Here is a 21915-nt window from a genome sequence, read left to right as displayed (position 1 = left end):
CAAGTGGCTGCAATTTAGCATACTGTGCAGGTACTGGACACACATTTAACTCTGCCTTCTGTTTATGTTAGAGATGATGGCTTTCTGTCTAACATTTATTTGTGTTTCTAGATGTGAGGTTTAACACTAGCTATACAACTGACACACCAGAGACGACCACAACAGAAACTACAACTACAATATCTGGTAATGTAATGTGCTGTAACACAATCTGCAGGATTATTGCTCAGATTAAAGAGTTATGAGTGTCAGAATCTGCTGCTGTTGTTCAAATGATTACATTAGTAATAAAAAAGAGGTGATGTGTGTATGTTTGTGTGCTTAGTAGTAACGTTATGTATTGAAAAATAAATGTTAGGGATTGCACTAGGTATAGGAAACAGACTGCAAGTTTGTGTTTAGTTTTAAGTAAACATTGTGCTATGGAGCTGATTTGCTAATAATTTAATATGTGAAGTGCTTAGAATGCATTTAAAGGTAGTAAAAGTACAGTAAAAACAAAACATTCAAACTAAATTCATGTCAACAAGAGTATTTGTATTGCACTTTTAACAATTACATTTGTTCCAAAGCAGCTTAACAAAAGACGCCTTTCATCACATTACAGTGAAATTAAAAAAAGTTAAGGTGTGGGTTTTATTTTTAGGTACAGTTATCAGAAAACCTTTTAATAATAAATATTAATGACTTGTCTTTCTAGCTGTCAGAAACCCCTGTTCTGAACTCAACTGCTCCAAAGAGGAAAGGTGTGGGATGAAAAATGGTGTTTATGGCTGTTTATGTAACAAAGGCCTTCAAAAGCACCGAGCACCAAAAGACTCCTTTGGTTAGTGTGTGATTCTACAGTCAAATGTGAAATAAAAGGTGTTTTTGTGTCATTAATGATCATGTTTTTCTCTCAGATTTCAATGAGACCTGTGAGAGCAGCTCTGGCTCCATGTCTGTGTCTCGCTGTCAGCTTTTTGAAGCTGGTTTTTCAGCTGAGCACTTACACCTCAATGACCCCAGCTGCAGAGGAACCGTCCAGAACGGCAGAGTGGAGTTTAACTTCGACAACGATCAACACATCTGTGGCACAAACCTTGTGGTACGATCAACTACCTGCAGGATAAATCTGATTTTATACTACTGGCCTGCTGAATGCTTGCTTCTGATTGGCTGATTATTCTAAGCTGTGCTGTTATTTTCAAATAAACAAACAGCTAAAGTAGTTCCAACCAGTTTTGGGTGCATTGCAGCTCCATATCACTACGTTGAATGATTTTACCTATTTCACAGTTAGAATTCACATCAAAACACAACAGGAGGAGACGTGTAAGAAAATATTCCTACACACAAGAGCAGTTTGAGAACAAAAACCTGACATACTGTGTCAGAAATACAACTTCTGTACAATGACTTTAGCTGTAGGAACTGTAGTAATCATTAGCCCCTTTCACACAGTGAAACCAGAACGACTTTACTGGTAAATTAAAAAAAGCGCTGTTCACACAGGCGAGGAAGTTACAAAATTTTTCCAGGAAAGACCATTCACACACCCATTCCAAAATACAGGGAAATTCTGACATCATTAACCAGAAATTACCTCTAAACAGCCCGCTTGCATTTGTAAACAAAGAAGGGGTTGGGCTTTTGTTGATGATACCGGCCTGATTTCACAAAAAAACGTAAGTATTTTACGTTTTGCCAGTTTAGTGGCCAATTTGTACGAGTTCAGTCGTACGAAATTGTACGATTTTAAAAAGGAGGCATGGCATCTAACCCCACCAATAAACCCAACCGTCATTGGGGGATGAGCAAATTGTACCAAAATATAAGAATTAGATTGTACGAATTCGTACGAATTAGCCACTAAATGAAAAAGTTACGAATTGCTGTGAGATTGTGTTGATCTGCTTCACTGCCCACTGCTTCATGTGTCAAGCAACTAAAGCAGAGCTTTATCAAAGCATTTTATCAATATTTTTGCCACAATTGCTTTAAGAAAGAACAAAGAAATGGTATCAGACTAACATCTAGCAGCTAAATGTGTCTGGAAAAATTTTCAAAGGCTTTTATTTTCATAAATAGCGCGGATGTGAATGTGTCTGAGTGTTCTGATTGGCTGGAGTAGAAGTCTCACATCAGCGCGTTTTAGACATGAACAAGCTTTTTCTGGCAATCTTCCTCCTGTGTTCACACAGAGCAGCATTACGGCAAATTACCGTCAATGTTCCAACTTCTCTTTCAACAATTGCCAGAACAAATTTACTGTTATTTTCAAAAAGGGCCTGTTCAAACATACAGACCTTTCCGGAAATGTGTCTGTAAATTTCTTGAAAGGTCTGTATGTGTGTAAGGGGCTATTGACTCAAAGCTGAATTATTAGAAAGTAATGCACACTGAATTTCTATTCAATTACCTGTCATCAATCATTCCTTACGTACACGCCATGCAAACATTAATAATGACTAACAAAACCTATTTCTATTTGACAACCCTGACCATCTGAGTAGTCTCCAAGGCAGGGCAATAAAGGTTATTTCAAGAGTTCACACTTAGCTGATGATTGATAGTAAAGCTAGTTTGGCGTGCTGTCCCGGGAGAGAGCCCTGAGCTTCTAAGATCCTCGAGCTCTGGGCTCCCTCCCGTTGCAAGGCGAGAGGGGAGTTTGAGCTCAGGTAGATCTCGATGACTCCCCTTCTTGCATGTTGTAGCTAAGTGTCAGACATGGATGCTGAAAGGTGTACTCAGAGGTTAGCTAATGTATTTTGATTAATTATTTAGAGTGCTTGTTTTTGAACCGGAGGACCCGGAAAACTCACGCGACCACGGGGAGAACAAACAAACTCCGCACAGAAATGCCGTCTGGTTTGGAAAGGAATTAAACCAGGGGCATTCTTGCTGTGAGGCAACAGCGCTTATCGCTGGCCACCGTGACGCCCGTTTGAAAGGAGGAAAAGTAGGGTTGGGTGGGGGGGTGCGGTGGGGGTTCTTCGAGATGAAGATATTGAGATGAGAAAAGTCTGGTTATTTATAGTGAGTTAAGGATCGTCTGATAGGATAATCAGTCATTAGCTAAAGTTGGAACAGCTGTGAACAATCATAAGCACGTGATCCTCTCGAAATTTGTTTATAAATAAACTTCACGAAAATTAGCCAAACAATAGAAAAAGCCCAAACAGACTTGCCTAAAATCTTCTGAAAGTCTTTCATTTAGTAATGAAGAGTGGAGAACAACAGGCTACCAAACACACTGACGCTCTCTAACAATAGTGTATAACACACCATTATTTTACTTGACAACTGGTGTTGTTCTTTGAAAAAAAAAAGTCAATTCAAGCTAAATATTAAATAAAATGTCTATTTGTTGTCTGCAGGCCAACGGCAGCCACTTCATCTACAGTAACTATATTGTGGGGACGCCGGGAACAGAAGGTCTCATCAGCAGAGTGAGAATCCTGAAGCTTTCTTTCAGCTGTGTTTATCCTCAAACACAAACACTTTCCATGAACGTGGAGATCAACCCACTGCAGAGGTGCCACAACACACTCATTCTGCTTTATTATTGCTGTAATTTGACAAAGTAGACCATTTCACAAAGTTTAGCTGATCAAACTGTTATTTTTACTTCTATAGTTGTACTGGCTGCTCTGTTCAATGATTTTAATCTTCTTGGCAACATGTAAAGTTTACATGTAAAAAAACACAAAATCCCCACAAATTCATTATAAAAATAATATGACAGGAAGATAAGACAAAAAATCTAATCTGATTCACACATTAAAACACACAAAATAGGAACCAATATTTTTTATATCTATTAGCCCTTCCTCATACATCTACCACTAAGTTTTGTACATTAAAATAAAGGGGTCAGACTTTCTTGATTTTCTTTTGCTCTGAGGTGTATGGGCGGGGGAAGTGGCAGATAACCCTTAAAAATAAAATTTTCCAATGACTTGCCAGAATAGGCATTACATGTTGTTTACTTGGGGTTATATCCATAAATACGAGATACTTTTTGAGCTGAAAATAAACAGAGTTTCAAATACAGAGTAAACAAATTGTGAGTGAGTAATCTGCTATGCTGCGTTCACCAGACGCGGAACGAGCGTCAAGCGCGAGTGATTTACATGTTAAGTCAATGCAAATGTGTGAATAGACATCGCGGACAAGGGCACGGCACGAATTGCGTTTCGCGCGAATTGCTTAAGTTCAAAAGTCTGAACTTCACTGGACATTCACGCCGCGTTAACCAATCAGGAGCTTGCTCTTGTGGGGGCGTGATTGTGACGTACACCTGTTGTTGAAGTCCCGGGGGAAATCCTCCAGTTGACACAGACAAAAAGTTAATCAAACTGGGCTGGGCTCAGTCAGAAGCACCGCTGAAAGCCTCCATCATCCAGGTTCAGTTTCTGGAGGAGTTTACGAGCTCACAGAGCTGGATGCACCTCTGAAAGCATCTAGTGGAATCAGACACGACCCTAAACGTATCAACACGGTTTTTTAGTCTTCATTAAGCACATAAACACTGTTATTTTCTTTATAAAATCCATGTTAGCCATTTAGCTATGAAGCTAAATCACCGGGCAGACAGAAGCCCTGCCCACCACGTGAATCCGCGTCTGTTCTGAAGTCTATTTGACGCACGAATGAAGCGGATTTGACGCGCGAATAAAGCGGGGTTTGACGTGCGAATGAAGCGAGTAAACTCAAATGTTCACACGGCTATTTACTGAGATTTATCCGCTCGTTTCGCGTCTGGTGTGAACGCAGCATTAAAGAGCCCCTATCGTGTTTTTTTTTTTTTTTTTTTAAATAAGCTTCCATGGAGTGTGTAAATGAAAACATCCAGCAGAGGTTTAAATCTAAAAGTACAGCATGTTTAAAACTATTGATTCTTTAGCAAAATATTTGACTCAAATAAACGAATTGAGTTGGGTTCGGATCTTTTTTGCTTGATCGCATCGACGTTGACGTGGTACATCACCAAATATGTACTTCCAGTTCTGCGCTTGTGCACGCATTTTCCCTTCACACACTAGCGAAGGCACGGGGATAACAGGACTGATCATGACAAAAGATGACAGACGGAGATTCGGCTGTGGGGAATAAAGGGTTAATGTTAATTTTCACAACAACACCACAGCATAGCCAACCAAGTGCTGTGTTTGGTCCTGTTATTTTTCTGATTTTTGATACAATAACCTACGCTGCAGCGCAGGATTTATCGGCCGTTTGCTATTGAAGGAGCAGCAGTGACTTTGGGACTTTGTCAGTAATTTTTACAGTCCATATGGACCAGTTTCATCTTCCTCCAGATCATGTAAGTGTGATTAAAATTGTTGCCTCGATTTGTGTAGTTTGCAAAATGTGTTTAATTGTGTGTTATAAGTTGCGATCACCCCGTGCGGCTTGTAATCACGTATTTATTACAGATCAGTGCTTATACTGTATCTCTCAGGTTAAATCTGTATGGGGCTGTTCACATATCGTGTCCAAACCACGTTAAAAACGTGACGTGTGCTTCTTTAAATGCTCAACTGCCGGTGCTCTGCTGTTTGCCTTTGCTATGGCCACCATTAGCTGTTCCTACACATGCGCGGCGCAGTTAATTTTCAAAATAGTTCAGCTTTTGCCACTGTGTGGATTAATACTGCATGTGCTTCGTTATTATTACCTGGGGTTGGGTTTAAGAGTAGAGTAATATGCTGGCCTTTAACTGCATTGATTTATTGCATTCCTGCGCTGGGCTCTCTCATACTCTCTGGCTGCTATTTCATAGCCGTGGTGGGCTTTCCTCTCTGTCTTGTGCTGAACGCAGTCGACCAATCGCAACAGACTGGGTCATCAGACCAATCACCTCAGATTAGCATCACGCTAAGGAGGGGTTTGGCAACAAATGAATTGCTAAACGAATTATATGGGAGTCACTGGGATAATTAGGTAAAAATAAATGCACATTATAAGACAATGAAAGTGTTTTTTTGACCTTGCATGCATATCAGCCTGTTGTTGGAGACCAATAAAACCAAATATGACCTTTTTAAATGCAAAATAGGGGCTCGTTAAACATTACTGTCTCTTATGGAATGACTACCACAGATGACATCTCATATGATGCGGGAGTGCATGTGGAGTAGTACTGTCTAGTTTCTTAGGGGACTATTTTCATCCTTACCCCTTCACACTCTGATTCATGTGCCAAGGGGAAGGTGTATGTGTTGGAGAATAAAGCAGAATTGAATACATGTGGTTATTTTCTTTTGGACGAGATATGTGTTTTATGCATAAAATAATTTTAACATATGGCTCCAATAATTTACACATCTGTGTCCATTATTTAAACAGCACCGTGCACAAGGTCCTCCCCAGTGGTGAAGGGGTTTATCAGGTGCGGATGGTCCCGTATGTGGATGAAGAGTTCACTCAGCCCTTCACTGGTAGAGTGGATGCAGAGCTGGACCAGGAGATGCATGTGGAGGTTGGTGTTGAGGGGGTCGACAGCCGCCAGTTTGCCCTGGTGATGGACACGTGTTGGGCTACACCTGTGAATGACCCTGATTACAGTCTCCGCTGGGACCTCATTACTGACGAGTAAAGACTTTTCTGCTCATTAAACACCAGTGTTAACTCACACATTTTTTTAAAACCTACTTTTGATTAAATAGTAATCCAGGCATCTTTTGTATTTTTATAAAAATGTAGTAAACTAAAGCACAAGATTCCAGTTTAGTTAAAAATTTAAGTTGAATGCGTTTGATGGAATATTTTGGTTTGTTGATTGTGGTTGTTGATCTCGTCAGGTGTCCCAATCCTGAGGACGACACAGTGAAGCTGCTGCAGAACGGCGTCTCCACAAGCAGCCGTTTCTCCTTCAGGATGTTCATCTTCACTGCAAACTCCACTAAGCTTTACCTGCACTGTGCTGTTCACCTTTGCCTTCTGTCCAGTGAACAATGCTCAACGGTGAGTTTAAAAAGTCTTCAGAATCTCCCACTGATGTTTCAGCACTAAACACAGACAGGGAGATATGATGGTGTTGAGGTTTAATGATGAAGGCTGTTAAACATGTTTGTTCTGCCCTCTGCTGGGGATTTTGTGCACTCCTGTTGGTTTTGTGTTTGTTCAGTGATGTTTATCAGGGATTTGCACAGCTGGATTTGACTCTTTTCTCTTCTAGAGCTGTGACTCTGGAGAGCATCGGAGAGAGCGCAGGGCTCTGGATCTCCATGACAGTGCGTCACTATCTATGGGACCTCTAGTGTGGTCTGGAGGAAACACAGGTCAGCATTTCATATGTATAAATGCAGTGTTGCAGTGTTGATGAGTAGCTTGTAGCTTAAAGTCACTAAACTACTGTTAAACTAAACCTCTTTTTTTACAATGGCGTATACAACAAACAAGTGAATAAATGTCAATGAGGAATGATTTGAGTGAAATATTTGGTAAACTACAATACACTTTCATACAATGTTGATATTAAAGCTTATTGATTGATCACAGTTTTCAATCTTCTAAAACAGACTCTATGAGTCATTATGCAAATCTACAACAGATGTAACAAACTACTGTGTGATTGAGCTGTAAATAATCTTTTATTTCATCAGACTGACTGATATTCTCTGTTCACAGATGTTCAGCCTCTTCCAGACCAAGTGAAGGTTTCTGAGGCTTCTTGTCTGTGTGCTTCTCTGGTGCTGTTGTTCATTCCTCTGATGAGTTTCTTCACCCTTTTTTAGTTTAGGTTTGAATGGATGTGGAACTGGTGGTGGTATTTCTCTATTTTAGAAATATTGTTACTTGTCAATGTAATTGACACTGATTTCATACAGAAGGTTAATTTTTGATTTTTTTGAGAAGATGTGCTACTGTAAAAAAGGGTTTTTATATTAAATTACCAGGATTGGTCTGTTGTTCTGTTTCTCAATCTTTAAGTTAGAAAAAAATTTACTTAATTAAGACGTAATGATGTAATAAATTAACATTGCATGTTAAATGATTCTGGCAATAATATAAGGGCATAAAGATTTAAAAGATGAATGAGGAAATAAATATCTCCATGATTAAAGTGATGTAATGTTCTGCCTTTTTTCTATTGCAACAATTTCACTCAGTAAATTAAGAAAGATTGATGCTATGTTTAACCTGTTAGACAGCACTCACTTTTGGGGAATTTCACATATGAGATAAATGACGTCAGTACATAATAACTGGTTATGATCATTGGTGTAAAGCAGGGGTCACCAAACTTGTTCCTGGAGGGCCGGTGCGCTGCAGATTTTACCTCCAACCCTAATCAAACACACCTGAACAAGCTAATCAAGCTCTTACTTGACATACTTAAAACATCCAGGCAGGTGTGTTGAGGCAAGTTGGAACTAAACCCTGCAGGGACACCGGCCCTCCAGGACCAGGATTGGTGACCCCTGGTGTAAAGTAACTAATTACAAATACTCAAATTACTGTAATTGAGTAGTTTTTCTCAGAAATTGTAATTTATTCTTATTTTTTTTCTTGTTTATGGGTATTAGAAAAATCAGTCCTGTGTTTCCTGTCCAATCAAATCACACACAGAAGGTAAATTGCTTCATAATGAACTACCTCAAGACAGGTGTGCTTTACATTGCTTTACATTACAAACTGTTTGGAAGCATTAAAATTGTCCAAGAACATATTCAAAATCTTTACACGCATTGACCCAGAGACTGTTTAGATCAGGGATGCCCAAACACAGTCCTGGAGGGCCGATGTCCTGCAGATTTTACCTCCAACTTGCCTCAACACACCTGCACGGATGTTTCTAGAAGGCCTAGTATGAGATTGATTAGCTAGCCCAGGTTCGTCTAAGTGGGATTGAAACTAAACTTTGCAGGACACCGGCCCTCCAGGATTGAGTATGGGCATCCCTGGGTTAGATGCATGTCACTAATGAGAAGATAAGGGATATTTACAGTATGATGACTGAAATGGCCTTAAACACCCAGCAGACACAAGATGTCAACATGCCGTCAGATAACTTCGTGGAGACGCTGCATTTTGTTTGGAAATGAAAATCGGGTTTACATCAGAACTCAATGAAATAAGCCCGATGTCAATGTCCAACGTCCAACCTAAAACCAACCAAATATCAACGTCTAATGATGTTACAGCTTGACGTTGTGTCAACGTTACCACTATGACGTCTATCAGATGTTAAATTTTGGTAGCCATACCTGATGAATAAATGTCAGGATTTGACGTCAATAGGAAGTTGGTTTAAGATGTTGGCTAGACATTGGTTTTTGGTCACTTTCTAACAACCTAAAATCAATTAAATATAAACGTCATTTGACGTCATTATTAGACATCAAAATAACGTTATCCTTAGACGCTGGCTAGACACTGAATTTTGGTCACCTGACATCACAACCTAAATCTAACCTAATCTTAACGTCTTATGACATTGTGTCCCTGCTGGGCAATAACTAAATGCACTACAGAATGTTACGTTTACACACACATCCACAAATGACATGTGAATGCATCAACATTTAACAGCCTAATACTCACTACTCTTGAGTACTTTTAAAAGGGCTACTTTTTACTCCTACTTTGAGTAATATTTACAACAGATACTTTTACTCTACTCACACTACATTTTTAGGCAAGTAATGGTACTTTTACTTAAGTATGCTTTTTCAGTACTCTTTCCACCTCTGGTTATGATTATTACTGAACCAATACCGAATTGTTCACGTCTGCATCGAAGAAATAATTCATTGTCATACCTCTAAAGAGGAGCTCAAAAAAACGTGACGGACCTGGCTGGGATTTCCATGTTGTGCCATGACTATTGCTCTGTCAGTTTTTAGTTGAACCTTGAATGAGAGTTTTATTTATTTTTTTTTATTTTCACTTCTTGATTACATGAAGATCTTTTCTTCATTTGCTGGTGTTTTTTTGTATTTGCATGAGAAATGACCAAGGCCTGTTAGGATTGCGATCGTGAGACCTGCAGTTCATCTTAATACATTCAGCTGCTACAAAGAGAATGTGAAAGTTTGCTTTAAGCGCTAATGCTAATTTTATTTATTTAATTTTATTTTTAATTTCTAATGCATTTTACAGTGAGAGAGTAACAGTAACCTGACATGAAGACATCAAACAGGAGTAAATGGAAAGATTTGTTTTTTAATTTACCCAAGATGGCTTCATAATCTGCTTTTTGGAGCCACTTACTTCATCGCAGGGTATGAAAGAATGATTACAGCTAGTGTAAAATCCTTGCGATCGTTTTGTTTATTTTTCATAATGCTGGTATTTAAATGCGATCAGTGTGTTTGTGTTTTCAGTTCTAAAGGTTATGCAGAATGTTGATGTACTGGTTGTGTTGTTCTCCGTTAAGGTTTCACGTTATTGCTTAAATCCCACCATATTTTTGTTGTTCTAGGTCTTAGCTGAAGAGAAAATGAAACGTGAAAAGTTGGGCAAAACAGATCTATTTTAATGTCATGTCAGAACAGTACATTACTCATTATTCACAGCAATGTTGGCTCTCATTGAATGTTGCTACATCTTATGTAATGTAACGGGAACACGTAAGAGGCTGATGCTTCAGTATGTTTATGTCAGAGCAGTAAGATTGAAGTAAAATGCAAAAAATTATTAAAATCATTTGTAATATTTTCTGTAACTTCCTGAACGGGTCTGTTATGTGAAAGCACAGTTGTATTTTTGCAGCATGCATGTTTATGTATCTTCCTGACTCTTTATTTAAAAAAATAGACATAGTTATTTGTTTCTTGATGTTACCTTGATCAGTCAGCAATGATCTCAGTGGACAGTGACCATGTTGTTTTAAGTCGGTGTGGTGAAAGATTTATACGGTGTAAAATTAGTTCCTTGATATATGCAAGTAATGTGTACCTAATAAAGTGGCCGCTGAGTGTATAGTACATCCAAATCACAGTATATAAGACAAGTGTTTCCTTAATAAGTGTTTTGCTAAAAAAGAATAATAAACAGTGTAGGCATTCTGACTGTTTTTAGAAACGTGTCAGTAAAATGCGCTGAAACTCCGCAAAAACAAAACACACATACATGAGACGTATATCTATAGAAAGCTTGAAATTTCTACTTTTAAATGCAGTGAATGCCTATTGACAACAAATGTCAGCCCCTTTCACACAGTGATAGCGGTAAATATCCGGAAAATTTCCGGAACGACTTTACCGGTAATTTAAAAAAAAAAAAAAAGCTGTTCACACAGGTGAGGACGTTACAAAATGTTTCCGGAAAAGTCCATTCACACATCCATTCCAAAATAGCGGTAAATTATGATATCATTAACCAGAAATGAGCTCTAAACGGCTGCGCTTGTATTTGTAGACATTTGACTACATCACAAACTATGCGGAGAAGTATTGTGAACAACTTCGATAAAAACATATAGAGAAACACTTTCGCATGTCGAGAAGTTACATGGTATGTGTGTGTGCTGGGCTGGTGCTCACCAGCTGAAGCACTGTGTCAAGCCACTGAAGAAAGCGGAGCTTGAAGGTAAACAAACAACGGCTTATCATGAGCATCTTATCGATAATCATTTACACAGTTAGCATTAAGAAGAAACATATAAATGTTATCTGACTAACGTCTAGCAGCTAAATGTGTCTGGAAAAAAATTCAAAGGCTTTTATTTACTAAACCGCGCGGATGTGAATGCGTCTGAGTGTTCTGATTGGCTAGAGTAGACGTCTCACGTCAGCACGTTCTAGATGTGCATGTGCTCTTTCCGGCAAATTACCGATAATGTTACAACTTCTCTTTCCGGAAAATACCTGGAACGAATTTTCCGGTATTTTCAAAAAGGGCCTGTTCACACATACACACCTTTCCGGAAAATTGCCGGTAATTTTCCGGAAAGGTCTGTATGTGTGAAAGGGGCTATTGTTTGATAAAGCAATCAGTATGAAACCAGTGCAATGACTAGTTTCTCAGTCTGAGCTAGTTAATCTAGCTAGTTAATCTAATGCAGGGGTTTTCAAAGCGTGAGGCGCGCCAGAGCATGTCAGGGGAGGCGCGGGAAAAAATATTATATAATAAAAATATAATTATTAAGTTTCATTATTATATGTATTTTTTATTATTTTTAAATGTTTTAATTAAACAAAGCTAAAAAAAATTATACGTCAAAAATAAGAAAACCTTTTTTACCCAGAAGGCCATAGCTGTGAATTCGCTTCTGTTTTGCAAGCCCGCCAATACAGGTATATGCCTGCTAATACAATGGATCGGTTTCTGAGACCCCCGATTCAAAGCCTTCAAGTTCAGGGCTTAAACCCAAAACGACGATATGATGATCAGTATTTGAGTTTAGGATTTACGTGGACAGGACCAGCTGATGATCCACGACCTTTAAGTGTGGTTTGTCAAGATATTTTGGCTAATGACAGCATGAGACCCGCTAAACTTCGGCGACATCTTGAAACCAAGCATGATGAGGTAGCAGGAAAACCTCCAGAATTTTGTGTGTGTGCGTGTGTGTGTTTGAGAGGAGGGGGGCGCAAATGGATAAGTTGTGTCAAAAGGGAGGCCCACTGTCTTAGACTTTGAAAACCCCTGATCTAATGCATCAGAGATATAACCTCCTTTAATATATTCAAAAAACATTTTAAAATACGGTTTATAGAGAATCAGACGTGTCATCATTCCTATTAGAATGAAGCTAGCATGCTTCCATTTGTGGCTGCTATCTTAATGATTTGTTGTTTAAACGTGTGTCAACTATTTTTTATCTCTATTACAAAATGTTGGTGTTTTAGTTTAATTTGTAAATATTCATTTCTTATTAACATCTACATAACCTTGTCTATTTTAGTACTTTTTAACTATGTTTGATTGATTGTGTAATTCTTGTATAGTTTTTTTTAGATGGTTCAGGGACAACAGATAAAAAATAGCCGTCTGGCTAATTCTGGTGCATTTGCAGAAATGCTAATTAATGTACACTTGTCCCTGCCAAATAAACAAATAAAATAAATAAATAAAAATGAATGCTACCATGGCCACGAGGCTTTGGTATTAAAATCATAAAAACAAGTTAATAAAACGTCTGCAAATACTCAACAAAGAAACATGAGAGATGTATCTATAGAAAGCTTGATACGTCTAGTTTTGCATTAACCAATTCAAGTCGAAAACAAATCATTTCTTTTCATGTAATCCGTATAAAAGTAAGGACTGGGGAGGATTCTCCTGCATCGCCTCATTACAGCTAACATAATCCTGCCCTCAGTGATAGGGAAATGAACTAAGGTAAGCCAGGTAATAATGTACACGCTTCTAGAGACATGGCATCAAATGACATGCTTTATTATAGATACGCACACTAGTTCAGATGGTAACATTCTGGTAGTCATTGGTAGTCATTCTGTACACCTGAATAATCTCGAAACTTTCTGTAAACCACATAGCATTGCAGTTCCCCTTCATTAGGAAATGCTGTGTTCCTTCACCACAATGATTGCCTCTTAGCTGTTGGGTGTGAAAGTCTCTTCAGCTAGAAAAGGATGCCTCAGCTCTGCATGTGCTGTGCTTATATTGCAAATTGATTGTGATTAGCGCCAGCTGTGCACACTAATACTGCCATTTCATTGGCCTGTTTATATACTCTTTCAGATGATTGGATTCTGACGTAATCCCCATTGTGAAAGTTTTTTCACATAGCATTTCCATTCCCCCCTCGGGAAACAAGGATTACTTTAGCCACCAAGGGGTTTCTTATTCTACAAAAGAACATATTTTAAACTAGAAACCATTGACTTCTATCATATTTGTTTTTTCCTACTATGGATATCAATGGTTACCAGTTTCCAACATTCTTCAAATTGTCTTATTTAGTGTTTATCAGAAAGAAAAAAGAAAAAAACTTGTAAAGCTTTGTAATCATCTGAGGGTTAAAAAATAATGAGTATGGCCCCGTTTACACTGTCAGGTCTTGATGCCCAATTCTGATTTGTTGCCCATATCTGATTTGTTTGCCTGTCCGTTTACACGGTTTTAATTGTGACCCATATCCAATTCATGCGTTTACACTTGCCATACAATTTACGATGTTGCGCATGCATAAAGACAGGTTCAAGAATCTGTGCCACAATAGCCACGATGGAAGAAATGTTTTGTTTTTAGCTCTGCGAAATATGCAAAGTGTACACTGTAAGAAAAAATAAATCATAAAAAAAAGGTCAAATGACTGCCAGTTTTGGCTGCCAAACAAAAACCATAAAATTACAGTAAAATGTCTTTGTTGAAATAAAGTGCAAAAAATAATTCATCTACAGATATTTTCATTAAAATGTTTACAGAAAAACACTGTTATTTTATGTGTATCTATAATAAAGGCATGCTTTATTATAGATATGCACACTAATTCAGATGGTAATGTTACAAGACAGCAATAAATAATTTACTTTGTCCTCGAGGAAGAGCTCGACTTCTTCTAATTAAAGGACTTCCTCTAATTTTAATTCCATTTTTTCTCTATTTTAAGACCGAAGTGATGGTGTTTGGCCCCATTTCCAACGTCGCTCACTCATTCATTTTCTTGTCGGCTTAGTCCCTTTATTAATCCGGGGTCGCCACAGCGGATTGAACCGCTAACTTATCCAGCAAGTTTTTACGCAGCTGATGCCCTTCCAGCCGCAACCCATCTCTGGGAAACATCCACACATACACACACACACACTCATTCACTACGGACAATTTAACCTACCCAATTCACCTGTACCACATGTCTCTGGACTGTGGGGGAAACCGGAGCACCCGGAGGAAACCCACGCGAACGCAGGGAGAACATGCAAACTCCACACAGAAAAGCCAACTGAGCCAATTATCGAACCAGCGACCAAGCGACCTTCTTGCTTTGAGGCGAACGTGCTACCCACTGCGTCGCCTGTCGCTCACTCTGTACACCTAGATAATCTCGAAACTTTCTGTAAGCCAGAGATTGTGAACCTGGGTTTTAAAATGGATCCTGATCTCAAGCTTGAAAGCCAAATTCGGTCTGTTGTTCGCTCTAGCTTCTTTCACTTGAGACAACTGGCCAAAACTAAGGACATTTTATCACACAAGTACTTTGAAACAGTAACAACACTTTTATAAATTCCCGCTTGGACTACTGCAATGGCCTTTATTTTGAGGTGAGTCAGCCTTCAATCTCTCGACTGCAATCTTGCTTTTAACTGGCACACCATCTTACTCTGCCACCTGCATGCCTTCAGTGTTTTTATAACCAAGATCCATTATTCACACAAATGAAAGTGTTTTTTATGTATTTACTAAAGTCTTGAGGTTCTGTTTTTGTACGGATGCCTGAGAGTTCAAGCACAAAGTGAAAGAACGTCACAGTGACTGCAGACAAATGCAGAAGTCAATCAACTTAAATCACAAACATTCTGATCACAGATAAAAAAAAAAAATGAAAAACTGGTTTAAGGTTGTTTTTGGAAATGTACTGGTTCCAATAAAGGTCAACCCACAGGTTTTACTAAAGACACGGACTTGACTATAAGATCTACAGTTGATCATCATCATCTCTGTGTTGATCATCATCATCATCTGCCTGAGTTTTGCTCTGCTGCAGCATCTGACCTCAGGTAAATACTTCTCTTATTCACACACTTTAAAGACTCTTCTGCTTTTAACAGGTCAAACGTATTGAGTAAAATGTTCATTTAATTATTTGTGAACTTTAATTCAAATTGTTGTAATAATTAAAAATAAATCTACAAAAACATTTCATATAAATTTAGGATGTGTGTGTGCAGGTGTCATCCGTCACTATGAAGTTTTTGATCTCACTCTGTGTGTCGCTGCTTGTAAATCATGGTGAGAGATTTATATAATGAGACCTTTTCAATCTGAATTGACTTTAAAATACCACTTAATAATTATGATATTATTTAATTAACAGGTGAAATAACCAATGGACAGACAACAGGTACAATAACTTTCTCACTTTCTATTTTTTATTTATTCCTATTCCTATCCTTAACTTTACATATAAAATATTGAAAGTAAAGAACGAAAGGAATAATACTTAAACACTGGCAAATATCAGGTTTTTATACACTAAGGCTGCACATTTGATCAAAATTAAACACAGTTATAGTAACTCTGTAAGTTATAGTAACATTTACTCGTCCTCCACTTAACCTGTTTGAGGTTTTTTTTTTCAACACAAATAAAATCATAAATTTAAATAAACAACAAGATAACACTGAAGAATATTGGAAACCAGTAGTATGACTTTATTCATGTACTTTTATCAATCCAAATGGCTATTTTCAACTTTCAGTTTTCAAATTTCACTCGACTGCTTCCAACATTTTGTTTTTAACAAGAAAATAAAATAGAAAAATAAAAATAACAACAAGGAAATAAAATCTTAAAATAGTTTGGAATCAATTGAGAGCGAGTAATCAGTCTGATCTCATGAGGAAATGTAACTACATAAAAAGTTGTCAGTGGCTAAGTTGTACAAATTCATACTAAAAAAGTATGATGTTTCATCGAAAATGGACGATTTTTAAAAGTTGACGTGGCACCAAACCCTGCCCCTAAACCCAATCATTATTGAGGGATGAGCAAAGCGTACTAAATTGTATGAGTGAGATTACAGAAAATTCAAATGATTTAGCCACTAAATCAAAACTTTACAAATTGCCGTGAGATATTGTTGGAGTAATTAGTAAGTCCTTAAAATTCTACATGAAGCAAAAGACAGGACGAGGAAGAGCATTTAATTTTTACCCGAACTGTCCCTTTTTATAGTATAACTGAACAGTATGATGTCGTGAGCTCTCTGTGAGTCTGTTAAAGTAGAGATCTTTTTTTTTTATTGTGGGTATCATCAGTAGCAATATAAGTGGTAATATGAAACATTGCTGCAATATGAACTAAAGAATAGCAAGTATAACACAAACACCACACTGTAAGAAAAAAAAAATGTAAAAAAAGGTCAAATGACTGGCAGCTACTGATGCCAAACAAAAACCATAAAATTACGGTAAAATTTCTTTGTTGAATAATCTAGGAAAAGTCTGTAAAATAACAGTGTTTTTCTGTAAACATTTTAATGAAAATATCTGTAGATTTATTATTTTTTGCACTTTATTTCAACAAAGAAATTTTACCATAATTTTATGGTTTTTGTTTGGCAGCCGTAGCTGCAGTCATTTGACCTTTTTTTTAATGATTTTTTTTTTTACAGGCAAGTAATTACAATTTATTACTTTAATTTTACGTAATTTTAAATGTACTTTATAAACAACAGGAAAAAACACTGTGTACATAATACGGCAATTTTATTGTATAAAACAGACAAATTGCTGTAATTTGTCATTACTTATATAGTACATAAAATAACAGTCAAGCTGTTAATTTACAGATAATGTTTGTAATTTTTACAGATTTTTAAATATAATTTAAAGTAACATAAAAAATACTGTATAAATAATACTGTAATTTCCCTGTTAAAAAACAAAATTTCAGTAATTTGTCTTTAATGATAAAGTACCTAAAATGAAAGTCAAATTGTGAATTTAAAAAGATTGGTTGTCATTTTACTAAGTTCTACATATAATTTTAAATGACAAAAAAATACTGTAAAAAAATTAGGGATATTTTCTATAAAATTAGTTTTTTTTTTTTTTTTTTTACAGTGCATGCTTTATTGCAGTTTAAAAATAAAGTGACTGGTAATTACTTCTAGTATTTGCACTTTCAGCAAATGAAACAACACAAGTTTTATGTTTTTGAAACAAGACAGATTTATAGTAAAATGTAAGACTTTAATAGAATAGGGTTAAAGTGAAGTAAAGAAAAAAAAAAAAAAAGTCAGGAAAAAAAAAGTCAATCTGAAGGCTGACTGCAACCTGAAGAATGGATATATATATATACAGTATATTTTTTATACATTGTTGGCATGCCCACTGATCAGCCCGCATTCTGGGTATAGATGCCCTATATGTGCGATCCCATATGCTTACGATATGGGATCCCTGCTGGCGATCCCATATGCTTACTCAGCCACGATGTAATCCTTCCTCCCAGGCGACACGTGTCTTACCTCCCCGCTAACAATCTCTTTTTCATACGTGTACTACATAAGTAAGTAAAGCCACATAAGTATTTTTTAGAAACAACTGTTACTATAACAAATATGCAGGACAGTACATCACACACTATCATACACAGTGATATTTGTTTAGGTCAACACTGTATAACACTCTCTTTATTGTCTTGATTTTCTCAGCAGGCCTATATACTACTTCCAGCTTTGACCCATGTTATCAATACAACACTCTGAATAATTTTTGGCGAACTATAAGACCAATGTACTACAATGACCGTGATGACACACTACTTGAATGGAGCGGCTGGTATCGGCTGTATCTGAGTGGACAAAGTGCCCAGATGTCTGAGTGGTGTGTGACTGATATGAGCTGTGGTGGCTACACTGGACTGTATCTCAACGGTTCTCATCCAACACTTGAGGATGGGGTGGTGACCCGTGATGTTTTGGGAAGTCGTATACAGTATAACCAGTGTGGAAAATACAGATCCACGTCCATCCAAGTCAAAGCCTGTCCAGGAGATTATTACGTCTATGAACTCGTCAGGCCAGATCTGTCGATCCCCAGACCTTCATACTGTGCAGGTGCAATGTGATATTTGTTTTGTTAAATTGTTTAAAGAAATTAAAGGTTTAACCAGTTGTGTGCAATTCATTGATAATTCAGCAGATCACTGCATACACCTATTTATCATTTACATAATGCTCAAAATATTTACTCAGCTTCTTAAAATCACAGCTTTACACTACTTTAAACAGTTAGGGCTCTATTTTGATGGTTCATATGCAGAGCGCAAAACGCAGGGCGCAAACGCTTTCAGGGTGTGTCAGAACGCATTTCTGCTAATTTACGGACGGGAAAATCTGCTTTGCACCATGGTGCATGGTCTAAAAGGGTTGAGTTTATTTTCTTAATGAGTTATAGGTGTGTTTTGAGAATAAACCAATTAGAGCCTCATCTCCCATTCCCTTTAAGAGTCAGCTGCGTCACGCCATAAGCGCATTTTGACGTAAAGTAAGTTCACTTTCGCTTTTGCTCTCGTGGATACCAAAACCTTTACGCACAGACATCAATTAGCCTATAAATAATTAATTTAGTTTGTTAAGCGCAAAGATTTGTTTCAAAACTATTTCTAAATTCAGTTCTAATTACCAGCAAACGAATAAATGAACAATAATAACCAAGTGTGGTCAAAATACTGAGTTATTTCCGAAATACACCTGCCATGCCCCATATGGTCTAAAACCTGACGGGTGGGCAAATCTAAGCTTGTTTTTAATAAAAACAAATATTAATATGGATATAATAAACAATACTGCTAATAATAATAACATTATACAAAAGCAAATTGAATGAACAGAAAAAGCCTCCCGAGATGAAGAAAGTAAGCCAGTGGTTTTTAAATCATCATGTAGGCTAGAAATTAATATGTTTTGTAATATTTTAGTTATATATATTTATATCCTGTATATATCAGGATATAAATATATCCTTATATATATATATATATATATATATATATATATATATATATATATATATATATATATATATATATATATATCTCCTTAAGATATTATATATTTTTCATATGTAAAGATATTTGTGTATTGCTCTGCATCTTGTGTGTAGTGTGTAAGCCAGGCGCACTTTGCGCCAGACAATAGACCGATTTTGTTCTGGTCTAAAAATCAGACTATTTACAGTTTCTCAAAATAGCAACGTGCCAAAACCAACACAATCTCACGGCAATTCGTAACTTTTTCATTTAGTGGCTAATTCGTATGAATTTGTATGATCTAATTTGTACAATTTAGTACGATTTGTTTGTCCCCCAATGACGGTTGGGGTTAGGGGAGGGGTCAGGTGCCACGCCTCCTTTTTAAAATCGTACGACTGAACTCGTACGAATTCGTACGAATTAGCCACTAAACTGGCAAAACGTAAAATACTTACATTTTTTCGTGAGATCAGGCTGGCCAAAACATGCCTGCTTTTTGGGCGCACATTTGAGCGCAAATGCATTTGCTATTTAAACAGCGTGGCGCAACACCTCAAAATGACCCTAGCAAAAGAGTATTGCGCCGCGCCTTACACCACATTGCGCCGGGTGTATGATAGGGCCCTTAATATGCAAACTGTATTTGATCATTTTGAATTTATATCACACAGTGCTTTTGGATCTGAAATCCATTCTTTAGCCTAAAATGCTTGACCATTTGTGGAGCAGTTAATTTAGTTTATTCAGGGATGCTACCTCTTATTTCGCTGGGCTGTGAAGTGAATGTACAAACTCCTATATGCCATCAATGATTCAAAATGAACTACTCAAATTTATAAAAGTTATTTTATAGGCATATATATTATAGTTATAGTCATTATAGTTATAGTCATTATTGTGTTTTTGGTTGCAATATTCTAAACTTCCATGTGTATGCAGTATTTAATCCTTACTTTTCCAAACTCTCCATAACAGTTGCTTTCCCAAGCATCAGCAGTGACCCCTGCTACAACTATGAGTCTCTGGATCGCCCCTGGAGAGGCAACAATTTAACTGGGGATTACATTTGTGATGAAACTTTCTCCTGGAGTGGCTGGTACAGGCTTTTCTACAATGGAATGAACATACAGATGCCGGAGACCTGTACTAGTTTATACAGCTGTAATGCATACGTAGGTCTATGGCTCAATGGTCGTCATCCTCAGATAGAGGATGGAGTGGTGATCAGAGAGGTCTGTGGTAATAATTACTGGAGCGGCTGCTGTGACTTCAAGACAAAACCCATCAGAGTGAAAGCGTGTCCAGGAAATTATTATGTCTATGAACTTGTGAATCCACAAAGCTGGTGTTCAGGATACTGCACAGGTACTGTTCTCTCTTCCACAAGATTGCAGTAATGGCTATCCAGTAATGTGTGTTTTTGTTTGTTTTGCTTTTTAATAAGACGTCAGCAACATTTCACAGGTGGTTTCCACTGCAAGTCCAGATTTAACAACTGGATCCACTATCACCTCCAGTAAGTAATGTGAATTCTCTCTCTCTCTATTTATATCTCTCTCTCTCTATATCTATCTATCTATCTATCTATCTATCTATCTATCTATCTATCTATCTATCTATATATATATATATATATATATATATATATATATATATATATATATATATATATATATATATATATATATATACATATATATATATAGTTGAAAATAATTTTTAAATTGTAGTTTTCCTAAAAGCAGGGTTTGACAAAATAAGGATGGCCCAATATGCTTGCAAATGTGATTTTAGAATTGAAAAGTAAAATAATTGTGATCACGCGAGCAGAAGAAAGCAAATAAATACCGAATGAGAGGATGATGATCGCTCGCGCTAACAGCTGATGTGATGCGCGCGACTGCTTAAAACGTGTGCGCGCGACTGCTTAACGTGTGCGCGCTCCCGAATCGTGAAGCAACCGTGTCTGGAACAGGTTCTGGAAACGCAACTGTCATCGGTTCTCTTTCAAATAAACTAGACAAAAAGTGATGAACATGCACCCACAGTCCTGATGCTTTTAAGAGCTCAAAATGTGTCTTTATGTAAGCAGCAGCGGTTGCTTTCACTTTGAACAGATAATCAAATGGCCTAAAGTTAACCGCGTGCATGTGATCATTCTTTCATTATCACACACGGTATGTTTCACCTGCTTTCATTTCCTTATGGTTTTATTTGCTTTTATTTTTGTTTAAATGGTTTATTTTTATTTTTTTTTACAACATTGCTTTAATGGGAGATGAACTCTCCATTTATGTGCAGTTAACTGGTGATCCG

At 37.2% G+C, this 21915-nt stretch overlaps 2 protein-coding genes across 4 annotated transcripts in view; both read left to right on the top strand.

The window, feature by feature from the left end:
- Positions 1–21915, top strand: part of LOC108191778 (pancreatic secretory granule membrane major glycoprotein GP2) — an 81987-nt gene that overhangs the window by 47997 nt on the left and 12075 nt on the right. The window contains exons 1-6 of one of the 3 annotated variants that reach the window (XM_087277045.1): positions 15366–15617; positions 15789–15849; positions 15935–15961; positions 18278–18682; positions 20575–20964; positions 21044–21115. In XM_087277045.1, the coding sequence (XP_087133171.1) occupies positions 15804–15849; positions 15935–15961; positions 18278–18682; positions 20575–20964; positions 21044–21115 (940 nt within the window). In that variant the 5' untranslated portion in view covers positions 15366–15617; positions 15789–15803. Of the gene's footprint in view, positions 1–15365; positions 15618–15788; positions 15850–15934; positions 15962–18277; positions 18683–20574; positions 20965–21043; positions 21116–21915 lie in introns of those variants that run through there. The other 2 variants (XM_087277047.1, XM_087277046.1) reach the window with 2 other exon arrangements.
- The window catches only part of LOC108179123 (uncharacterized), a gene marked incomplete at its 3' end in the record, with an annotated part of 177624 nt that continues 171071 nt past the window's right edge, over positions 15363–21915 (top strand). Inside the window, 1 exon segment of the mRNA NM_001442942.1 lies at positions 15363–15457.

This window comes from Danio rerio, chromosome 12, assembly GCF_052040795.2.
Source record: "Danio rerio strain M-AB ecotype USA chromosome 12, GRCz13ab, whole genome shotgun sequence".
Lineage (NCBI taxonomy): Eukaryota > Metazoa > Chordata > Actinopteri > Cypriniformes > Danionidae > Danio > Danio rerio.
Note: the sequence above shows the minus strand (reverse complement) of the source record. Positions and strands in the feature narration are given on the sequence as shown.